The 11,891-nt window shown below is 36.4% G+C and overlaps 1 protein-coding gene and 1 pseudogene across 2 annotated transcripts; one reads left to right on the top strand and one right to left on the bottom strand.

Annotated features, from left to right (window-relative positions):
* The first annotated feature begins 1,471 nt into the window (after positions 1 to 1,471).
* Positions 1,472 to 11,802, top strand: stx4 (syntaxin 4). Of its 2 annotated transcripts, none has more exons than XM_065242422.2 (11): positions 1,472 to 1,728; positions 2,472 to 2,579; positions 2,934 to 3,033; positions 5,867 to 5,941; positions 6,037 to 6,107; positions 6,197 to 6,305; positions 6,481 to 6,554; positions 7,880 to 8,017; positions 8,145 to 8,255; positions 8,349 to 8,427; positions 10,983 to 11,802. In XM_065242422.2, the coding sequence occupies exons 1-10, from the start codon at positions 1,699 to 1,701 to the stop codon at positions 8,424 to 8,426; spliced, it is 894 nt and encodes a 297-aa protein (XP_065098494.1). In that variant the 5' UTR covers positions 1,472 to 1,698; the 3' UTR covers position 8,427; positions 10,983 to 11,802. The 2 variants fall into 2 exon arrangements, with proteins under 2 accessions (XP_065098494.1, XP_065098493.1); XM_065242421.2 differs by having other exon boundaries at positions 1,475 to 1,728; positions 10,976 to 11,802.
* Positions 3,522 to 3,638, bottom strand: LOC135720650 (5S ribosomal RNA; annotated as a pseudogene).
* Positions 11,803 to 11,891: the final 89 nt, after the last annotated feature.

The raw sequence follows: 11,891 nt of genomic DNA, 5'->3' as shown, positions 1-11,891 counted from the left end.
ATGACAACTTCAATTGACGTTTCAAAAAAAATTATTGTAAAAATGACTGAATAAATGTTTTTTTGGATAAAATGGTGTTTGTTTTGCTTAATTGATTAATGTCACTTAAAAGAAGTGTATTAAACCGTTTTTACTTCATTTAATAATTATATGGTTTGATCAAACACGTATATGCCTTTATACAGCCAAAACATTTGCTGTACCATTTTTATAAAAAATAACATTACTTTTAGAGACATTTTTATCTTTAAAATAATATTTTGTTTTTTAATGATTTTTTTATTGTATTATTTAGTTCAAATACAGACATTTCAAGTATAATGCAATAAAAAATTATGAATACAAAGCAATGTAAATACAGCTCAAAATATGTAAATCGGAGAATAACAAGTATAAAATGAAAAATACAAATGAATACAAAATAAAAGTTTATGAGTCAAAGTAGTTATAGATATTTTCAAAAACTTTTTGTTTTGTTATCTCATGTTTGAAAGGGTTTCAAAGTATACTGCGGGGTCTTATAAAAGGTAATATAGGAGGGTTTCTTTTATTTGTGTATTATGCATATAAAACGTCGACAAAATAATTTAATTATATACATTTTTTCCAGAAAAATATGGGTTTTGGAAACAAAGTAAAATGTCATGAGGTTCTAAATTCTAATACTGGGAATTTCTATTTTAGGAATATCTATTTTGAAGTCAGTCCAAAATGAAATAGAAAAAGGGTAATACAAAAATAAATGTTTAATATCTTTAATTGATGTTTTACAAAAAGTGCATTTATCACAAACATTATAAATGTTTTTAATGATTGATCCTGAAAAAGTTGCGGTGGTGATGACGTCATGTAACCCGCGCCATACAGAAGGTGTCGAAGGTAACGTACTTTTGAATGAATTCTCAATATCAATATTGTTATTTTAACAGTGAAAGAAATGTATTTTGTATAGTGTTATATATGCAGCTAAATGTTGTGCTATATGAAGAGTTGTCATTAGGGGGCAACAGTGTTCTATATTAGAGTGAGTTCTGTACTGAATAAAGCAGTAAAAGAAGTGAGTGAATCAGCAAACAGCGTGTGAGTGTTGCTCTATGTGTTACGATAAAATTGTTTATATACATACATCAGCAAGCAACATAGTATATAGTGATTAAGTTTATGGCTCGCTTTTATGCGGATCAGGAAGGTTTTCGCGTCCAATTGAAAAGACCTTACGGCACGCCCCATTCCTCGTGGCACGCCCCATTTCTTTCCGACCTCTTGCCACGCCCATTGCTCCAGCCTGCAGCTACCTCTACTTGAACTCCAAGTACACAAATGGCGCTGCGCAGACCGATCGGCGTATGACACCAGAGTACCGCGAGAGCAAATCTAAAGCACAGCTCTTAAATGGCTGTTGCGGAAGTGTGATGTCATAACCCGACTGGTTTGTGCAGCGCCGCATGAAGTCGACACTTGTTGTTTGCACACGACCCGTAAATTCAGTCGATCCATATTATTTAAGTGCTAAATTATTTTCCCCAGACAGTAGCGGTTGAGCTCATCATCAATCTGCTCTGAAAGTTATTTGGAGAAGTTAGCTGCTGCGAAATGTGACTGAATGGAAACTCCCTGTTTTGATTTGTGACGTTTGAGTTCGTAAACACATGAACTGAGCCACTTTTTTCTGAGTAGGATTAACGACATATATCGAAAATGCGGGACCGGACCAAAGAACTAGGCAATGTGAGTATAAACTTACAAAGTAGGGCAGTGCATTCATGATACCAGCTAACGAGCTAACGGGCTAAACCGTGGATAAAGTACCTCCACTGATAACTGCTATCAAGAATATTTCTCATAACCTCATGAGGTCGCAATCTTCTGCTTTGTCACTGATAATTTCTGTGTGTTGATGCTAAGTGTTTGCAGAATTCAGTAATTTGGAACTGAAAGCTAATCTGCACTGTTAGCGACGATACAAAAGACGTCTTCGACCTCATGTGGGGTTGCGCAGATTGTACTGCGTATGACAGCAAAGTGCCGCGATAGCTAATTGACAGAACAGCTCTCGCGGTACCTCGATATCATACGGCGATCGTTCTGCGCAGTGCCTCATGAGGTCGAGCAAACCTGTTACGCCCTTCAGTTGTTTATAACAGACGTTATTCTTGAACTGTAACTTATTTAGTGTGTAAACTTCTGTGTTTGCAGTCAAATGTAGTGTATCCTTCCAAGAACGTGACATCATTTAAATGTGACACTTTTTCAATAATTAAAGCATGGTACCAGTTGTTTCCTATGGTTCAAATTTGGATTTGTTGCACCCCCAACAAGATATCACATCCATTTTAAGTCTTGTTTTTTTCGAAAATAAATACATAAATTGGTATTTTGGCCTTCTTAATAAAAATAAGTTTGTTATAATTCAAAAATAATCATAATTGTACAAATAATTGACTTTATCTTTACTCCTGTACTCTCACTAGCCTGAAAAAGTCCCGGATGAAGATGAAGAAAGCACAGCTCTTATGATAAAATCTGGCTCTGGGACCTCAGGAAAAGAAGAGAAAGAAAATGAAGTTTTCTTTAGAAAGGTTCATCTCGAGTCACAGTTTGATCATTCCTCATTGTAGCTCATTTAAAAGAAATGTTTTAACTGTTTGCTAATGAAAATGCTGCTTTCAGTTTCTAGGCATGAAGAATGTGTGCACATTGTAAATTTAATAGGGAACCAAGAGAAGTTCATTTTTACCAAATTTTATTTTGACACAACTAACTGCAAAAATGTTATTAATTAAATAAATTAAATTAAAGTTTTGAATGATCATGCAAAAATCAACTGTTCATCTTAACTTTCCCAAATGTATTAGTCTAAATAGTTTGTGAATATTTGGTTTTCTTCATGATCCACTAGGTTGTCACAATTATATTTTTTGTCTTCTGCATAGGTTCAGGAGATTCGTGAAGGCCTTGAAAATTTTAAGAAGAAGGTCTCTGAATTGGAGAACAAACAAAAAACAGTATTAGGAGTTCCACTTCCAGAAGACAGTGAGTTAATCTCCTGTGTATAAAGGGCAGTTTAAACGACAACAGTTTCAGCTGAAACAAAAGTTTTTAATTATTAATAATTCCTTACATTTATATAGAGCTTTTCTCAGTACTCAAAGCGCTTTACATATGAACGGGGGAATCTCCTCAACCACCACCAATGTGCAGCATCCACCTGGATGATGTGACAGCAGCCATATTGCACTAGAACACCCACCACACACCAGCTTATTAGTGGAGAGGAGACTGAGTGATATAGCCAATTAGCATGAGGGATAATTAGCAGGCCAATGGGCAAGTTTGGCCCTACTCTTTTCGAAGGACATCCTGGGATTTTTAATGACCACAGAGAGTCAAGACCTCGGTTTAACGTCTCATCTGAAGGACGGTGCTTTTTTGACAGTATAGTGTCCCCATCACTATACTGGGGTGTTAGGACCCAAACAGACCACAGGGTAAGCACCCCCTGCTGGTCTCACTAACACCACTACCAGCAGCAACCTGGTTTTCCCAGGTGGTCTCCCATCCAAGTACTGACCAGGCTCAGCCCTGCTTAGCTTCAGTGGGCAAGCTGTCTTGGGCTACAGGGTGATATGGCTGCTGATTTTGTGAGGTTTGGATGTTTGTTAAAGGAACACGCCCACATTTTGGGAATGTAGCTTATTCACCGTATCCCCCAGAGTTAGATAAGTCCATACAGACGTTTCTCATCTCCGCGCGTGCTGTAACTCTGTCTGACGCAGCCCCCGCTAGCTTAGCTTAGCACAAAGACTGGAAGTGAATGGCTCCAGCTAGCATACTGCTCCCAATAGACACCTTTTGCGCGGACGTCACAGATACGTCACGGCGCTAGCTGGAGGCAAAACAAACGGAAAACTTACTGGAGGCGGCTAATACAAATCAACACAGGGTCGGCTACACAAGGAGCTTTTAAAATGTCGTCTTGTTGTGTTGTTGGTTGCCAGAATCGACGGAGAACAGGCAATTTGAAGTTTTAGCGGATACCTGCTGCCACTGCCAGACAAAAAAAAAACGACGACAGCTAGGGTTAAAGTTAAGAAAACTCGCTAGCTACCGTCTGTTTAAGCGTTGAGGGGAATCTTTCTGCCTCCAGCTAAGCCCCGCCACACAAATACGTCACATTGTTTGCAAACTGTAAAAGGGTCTATAAGTGACAAAATAACACAAACATTTTCCTATTTATGTGTTGTGATTTGTATAGGCACATTGTGTACAAATAACAAGGTCATATGAGACACAGCCATCTTTTATATAACACAAAAATAGTGACTGCACACTCACTTGCAAAATAATTTTTGACTCACACCTCGGACGGAGTGCGTTCGTTCCTATTTTTTGACACAGCCATCTTTTAACAGTATATATACTGGGAACACGGATCTATATAAATGACTGGATTGCGCATAGAACGCCTAATGTAATAGCGTGAGGTGAAGCCAGCACAGAGTTCGAGCGGCCATCTTGGTATACCCAACCGGCAGAGGGCGTCATTGACTTCCATTCAAAAACATGATCTAATTTCACCCGCTTTACAGCGTATCAGTCACGCAAGGTTAATTTTTAGGATATGTGTGCATAAATTAATAGTTAATTCTGGTGTTATTTGCAATGTTTATGTTTAAATCGGGCAGGATAATGGATTTATAAAAAAACTTTAAGGTAAGTGTGTCTGCTGCATTCTGTTAATGTCACGGGTATAAATAAAGTTTTTTTTTACATTAAGCTGCGCGGTCAGCGTTATTTCTCTGAATAAATTTAGGTAACTTGTAAAGATAACAATTACAAAACCAGCAAATTATTGCATGCACATACGGTACAAAGCATTGTTATTTATTTAGATTTCAGAATGAGCACGTTTGTCGTTTATACTAAATATGCTGCGGTCTGTCCGCTGATCTGATACTGTAACAAAGATGAATGTATAATAACTGTTTAAAAAGCAAAATGTACAACTTTCAGTAAATAACTATGTACATGATTAGGACGTTTGCGTTGTAATAATGTACAGGGAGACTTCAGATATAAAAACAGAGACTAGTAAAGTGAAGGTTTATCATTAAAATCTGATTGCGTCCATTGATTTAATAGAACGTTTGGGTATACCAACATGGCGGCGCGGTGGCTTCACAGTTGTGACGTCATGCCCAATCCAGTCATTTATATAGATCAGTGACTGGGAACTATATTCTCAGAAGGCGAAGCACTGCTACTTGGGTGGAGTGATTTACTTGCAGCACCCGAGAAGCCCCCTGGTGAGGAGCAGAGAGTTCGGTCAGAGTTGTGCAAATCCCTCAGCCCAAGTAGCAGTGCTTCACCTCAGCCTCTTTACCCATGTGCGGATATCCGTGAGTGATGCGTGGTGACGTGCGGCCAAGATGGCGACGGAAGACACCGTCTACTTGAAGTTTCATAAACGATCTTCAGAAACCTATGGGTGATGTCATGGACACTATGTCCATCTTTTTTTTTACAGTCTATGGTGCTAACACTTCTCCAACAAAGTAAAAAAAAACTTTGATGCGTTATACTTCATGGTCATTGTCCATCTAAAAAATAACGTGTGGACGTGTAATTTTTCAAACACGCAAACAAAAAAGTAGCCATATTTTGTGCTTTGATGTTTTTGTTAAGCCTATTTCCATACAACAAGTAAAAGGGATTTTCATTATTTTTTTTATTTACAAGCAAATTAAATGTTTATTTTTATTATCCTACAATGATGTTAAACAAATGTTTTTTTTTTTAAGGTGAAATTGAATTATTGGTTATTTTTGTCCCTTATAATTAAAAATGATTTTATCTTTAATGATAGGTATGAAAAAGGAACTTCAGTCTCTTAGGGAGGATATCAAAGGGATGGCCAACCAGATCCAGAAGAAGTTAAAAAGTAAGAGTGATTAACTAATTTACAGTAAAAGTTAATGTAGCGTTTCTCTATGATCCACTTGATGTCGAAAGTTAAATAAATCATCTTTCCCACAGGCATTGAACCAAAGAAAGCAGAAAGTGATGACAAATATATTCCAGTACATGTGAGAATGCAGAGAGGCCAGGTTAGTCACTGTTTATAATGTCATTTACTTAACACAGGATTGTTTTGACTCTAAATAGTCTGCTTTCTCCTTCTGTCCTTATTTTAAAGCATGGTATTTTATCCCGAGAATTTCTTGAATTGATGGGTCATTGTAACAAAATTCAAGCCCAGTACAGAGACAAAAATGTGGAGAGGATACAAAGACAACTCAAAATCAGTGAGTTTTTTTTTCTTTCATGTTTTGCTCCGTTAATAGAACTAGTTTGGTTATGTATTCATGGCCTTTGGAAGTCATTTTAAAAGTTTGAATGAAATGTGATGGATTATTTATAGAAGATGAGTTGATAGCAATATGTGCATCTAACTAATGTGAATCTGGTTCCTATTTACAGCCGGTAGCAATGTGACAGATGATGAGCTGGAATCAATGCTTGAGAGTGGGCAAACAGATGTTTTCACACAAAACGTAAGTTGCTTTGTTTATGTAAATGCATTGTCTTATTCAACAGATTATTGAGTGCACTTTATTTTAAAGGTGAACTCAGTATTTTATGGCCATTTCCTGATGGGAACACTGACATTTTTTTTGTGTATCCCCAAAGAAAATTCTTGACATGATTATCTTAAACTTAAAATTTAAACTTGTATTTTTCTTTTATTTTTCTTAACAATTTTATAAAATGTTATAAAATGGGGGCCATGGCCCCCTGGTTGAGAGCCACTGCCCTAAGCCAACCCAAGTCTCCCCATTTTGTGATATAATATTGCATAGGCTGTTGGATAGTAATCCATAAGTGTGCAATGAAACCCAAGGCTTTCAGCAAAGAAGGTTGTGCATGCTTGAAATTTAGATTTAAAAATTTAGCATTTTGTTATAATAATTACTATCTTCATCTGATGGTGTCACATTTCAAGTCTTCTTTATTGCTTTCTCTGGAATGGATGTGTTTAATTTGGTAAGACTTTAATGGACAGTTACATCTGAACTGATATGATTTCTTGTTTTTGATGAAGTTGATGAACCTGTTGGGCACTGTTTGTGTAGCGATAGGATCATTTATGAATAGTGGTGTTCAGGGCACTTCCTCTGACCTCTTCTATTGTGCCCTTGAGTAAAACTCTTGGCCCCATCTCTTTTCAGGAAACCCTGTTTCCTGAACCTTCTCTATCTGTGTGTCAAAAACACTGAATTCTTGTGTAGATGTAAAAACAGTGTTTAATAGATGAAGTAGGCGAAGTGAGGCCTTTTAAATCTGAAGACATGTTAAAAGTCACATTTGTGAGCCTGCCTGTAAAATCAAGGCTGAAGTCTCATAATTGAATTTTATGAGAATAGGTGAAAACAGTTAATTAAAATAAAGACTTTGACAGGCAGGGTCAGCTTTGAAAGATGGTTATGGTTTAAGTACTTCTTTTGACTATTCTAAGGATAGAAAATCTGGGTTGTCAACATCATTAAAAGCATGAACAGAAATGAATGTTTTTCATTATCAGAACCTCCTTTATAGTTTCCACTTCCTCTTTAAAGTTTACGTTACAGTCATTATTTTTTCCTTTAGCTCATACTCCGCTTTTATTTATAGAAACATGCCATTTATTTATAGAACCCAACACTTGCATGAGATTTATGTCACTAGCAAATAAAGCATGTCCAAAATGTCACCATAGTGTCCCACATGTGAGATGTGAAAAATTATGTTCCCCCACAAAAACATTGATTGTCTTGGATGTTAATGGTAAAACCACTTCTTTGAATTGACACTTCTTGTCACAATTGAATTGTTCATGCAGATTTTGAATGATGCCAAAGCAACCAAACAGGCTCTAAATGAGATTGAGTCACGGCATGACGAGATCATCAAACTGGAGAGAAGCATCAAAGAGCTTCATGACATGTTTCAGTATCTTGCGATGGAGGTTCAAGCACAGGTGAGAGGAATACACAGGAAAGCCTTCGTCAATAGTCCAACTATTTAAATGATCATTAATGTCTAGTAAATGTACTCAGAAAGTGATTTTGTGATTTCCGTTTTATGTAAAAATAAACTTTTTTTAGGGTGACATGATAGACCGGATTGAGGAGAACATTAAGGCTTCCCATAATTATGTGGAAAAGGCTGTTGCAGACACAACCGCAGCTGTAGAAACTTCAAAAAAAGTGCGAAGGGTAAGTCGAATTCAGTACATTAATACTATTATTGACTGTCATCAACACCTGTTATAGTGCAAAATAATTATTGTTATCTCTTTCTTTTCTCAGAAAAAGTTTTGGATTGCAGGATGCGTTGCTATTTTACTTGTTATTATAGCCATTATTCTGGCTATCAGTTTCAGCTGAGGTGAGTCCCATCCAGCATATTTATTGAAAATAGGGATGCTAAACAATTAATCGTTAGCAGAATAAAAGTTTTTGTTTACATCACATATGTGTGTAAACTGTGTATAATAAATATGTATATATATAAATATGAACACATTCATGTATAATTTTAAGAAAAAAAATGTATATATTAAGTATTTATATTTTATATATATATATATATATATATATATATATATATATATATATATATATATATATATATATATATATATATATATATATATAATATAAATTATACATAAATATACAAATGTATATACACATGTAAACATTTCTAAAACATATACATGCATGTGTGTACTTTTATTTATACAAAGTTATTATACACAGTTCACACGCATATATGATGTAAACAAAAACTTTTATTCTGCTAACGATCAATCGCGATTAATTGTTAAGCATCCCTAATTGAAAATGACAAACAAACCAGTTTTAGAATATTAAAGGTCCCGTTCTTTCTGTGTTTTTGAAGCTTTGATTCTGTTTACAGTGCGCAATGTTACACGTGTTCATGTTTCATGTGTAAAAAACACAGTATTTTCCCCACAATTTACTTATCTCTATAGCTCTGTTTTCACTGTCCAAAAAATGGCCTGATGTCTTCTTCTGTAAAGTCCCTCCTTTAGAAATACATAACAAGTTCTGATTGTTTAGCTTGTTTATTGTGTTGTGATTTGACAGCAGCTTAGCTTAGCAGAGCCGTTTGAGCCAAAGCTGGTGACTGACGTATTCCTGTGGGCGGAGTTTAGTCAAAAACTCTAATATTGATGTCATTCAATCGGGAAGTAGAGGGCTGTAGTCCAAACCAGCTGTTCGCTGTAAGCTTTGAAAGGGTAATTCTGTTAAAGAAAATAATATTGCCTGGGATTCAATTTTGTGCTTTATCATTTTACAGGTATTATTTATCCTCTAACAGCAACATTACACACTTATTAAAGTTTGAAAAATGGGATCAGGAAGAACGTGACCTTTAAAAGATTGAAAGAAATATTGAAGATTTGGTCAACATCTGGGGCTTCATTTATAAAACTGTGTATGGGATCCTTACCAAGGGTGTTTTCACACATGTTGGTGCACACCCTGGTGCGACTTCGGAGCGCACCAGATAACATTGTATCATTTTTCAGTTAGTGCGATTCGTGTTCACATATGTTGTTTTTATCGTACTCAAAATGCCTCACTGTACACCACATGACAACCAGCCTGACACAGAGAGCGAAGCTAGCAAGATATGGAGATAAACGATGCACATCTTTGCGAAGTTTCTTTGCTTTAACCCGAATTGGCACAACTGTTCTATTTAAGCCCTTCTCATGGAGTCTTTTACTAAAAATCCTGTAAATGTCACTATTTTTGTGTGTGGATGGCAGCTGTGCATTTATGAAATCATGAGCTCAAACCTCCAGGAGACAGCGAATCTCTGCAACGGACCAAGTTTGCCGTCTTTGTTGTTTACCCACAAAATAACACCAGGTTGACATCAGGACGAAAGCCCAGTGGCTCAAAAAAATGTGGAGAATTTCCTGTAATTGATTCGGCCCGAGGTTGAGCAGCTTTCACACCACAGATGGACCGCACCAGAGTTCTGTTTGGAGCGGTCTCAGAGCAGCCATTTAGGGCGCACCAAAGTGCGGCTGTTGTGTTCACTCCAACCCAAACGAACTGCACTCGGACCGAAAGCTCATTTGGGCCGACCTAAACATTGTCAGTGTGAAAACCCTACAAATCTACATACACACAACAGCCAAAAATATTCAGATTTATAAAACCATGCGTACGCACACCAGCAAGCAATGTTCCTTTTATAAATCACAAATCACCTGCAAGTGTGCGTCTGTGAATCTGCCTAATTTCCCGCCCTGCACACGCCCATTTTTAATGGTAAATAGTCACCTCATGAATGCTGCCTGCATATAAATAAAGCTGGCATCCAATTGTTCTTTTGTAAGCTAAATGCTCCCGGCCAGTAAAACAAGCCATTGTCGTAATGCTCCAGCATTGCAATCACACAGCATTATATTTATAAAGCAATTATATCGTACACCACCTTGCCAAAATCACAGCATAAATGAGAGGTAAACTAAACTGAAGTAGATATGTGTATTCTGCTCCTCCAGTGCGTGCGTCTGATATATGTGAACTGTTCTCCAGCAGCACGAGCGTTCTCCTCTGCTCTACAAAGAGCAGACTTATAAAAATGAATCATTTAAAAACATAAATAGTAATTTCCTTTGAACTAACAGACTTGCATGTGTGAGTAAATATTTATTTTGGTGTATTAACCTTTGCGTGGGAAGTGGCGTTCGCATGTTTTCAGGCCCGTTTTGTCCGTACGCACGCTTTATAAATGAGGCCCCTAGACATTTTTTTTTAAATGTGTGACAGTTGACCTTTATTGTTCTCTAAGCACAGAAGAAATGTTGATTTCAGATTCACTAAATAGTTGTTTTGTACTTAAAAATATCTTTGTTTTCTTAACATATTTTTCTCTAATATTCTATTAGCATCCAGGCACCGACATTTGTCTTCCTGAAGTCTTTTTCCTACCAGCTTGGCCACGCGCACACATGACCACCGTTCAAATCCCAACTCTTCTGGTGACTACAGGTGCTTGACCTTTAAAGCGTTCCTCGGTTGTTTTAGCAGATTTGTCCAGGAAAGTTAAAACGTGTATTCATGAAACTGTATCTGCTGCTTTACCTGGACATAAAAGGTTACAGGTCACTTTTTTTAGTAACTGATTATTGTGAGGACTGAATTGATGGATCTCACTTGCAGAAACTGAAACATAGTGTGCAGAGAAATGTCAGGGAAATCTGTAATAAAACAAAATTCTTAATATATAACAATTAGTTTGTTTGAAAGACAATGCTCAAAAACACTACGTGATGGGCTGTTTGTCTGTGTCCTAACATTTATATGATGTCTTTGTTTTATTTGTTTTGACTTATCAGTTTGTGATGTTATTTCTAACATAAAGTTAGTTAACATTACCATTTAAGTCATCTGTGTATATAAAAACACTCATTTTATACTCAGCTTTAGAATTTTAGTATTCGAAAATACAGCTGTTTCTCACACAATAACACATGTGTATTTTAACTAATATGTGCTCTGTCCCGTTTAAGACATGCAGTTTTTATGAAATTATGTATAGTCTATTGCCTTAACCTTGGTGCCTATTCTTGAGAAGTAATTTTATTTGGCAACTTTATTGTCCACTATGATGGGTAAGATCACTGGAAGTGGAGTGAATCTCGTTTAGCCTATGGGCATCTTTTCATTTTATTGTAAAAACTTAATTTTTAAATAAAGTACATTTTATGCCCGATTGATTTGTAGTTTTTTCCACGTTTTGAGCTTTTATTGTTTTTATTTTGACTATAGTGTAATAGATTTACTTGGATGACATAACCCACG

This window comes from Paramisgurnus dabryanus, chromosome 1 (genome assembly GCF_030506205.2).
Source record: "Paramisgurnus dabryanus chromosome 1, PD_genome_1.1, whole genome shotgun sequence".
NCBI lineage: Eukaryota > Metazoa > Chordata > Actinopteri > Cypriniformes > Cobitidae > Paramisgurnus > Paramisgurnus dabryanus.
This window is presented reverse-complemented; position numbering and strand designations above follow the sequence as displayed.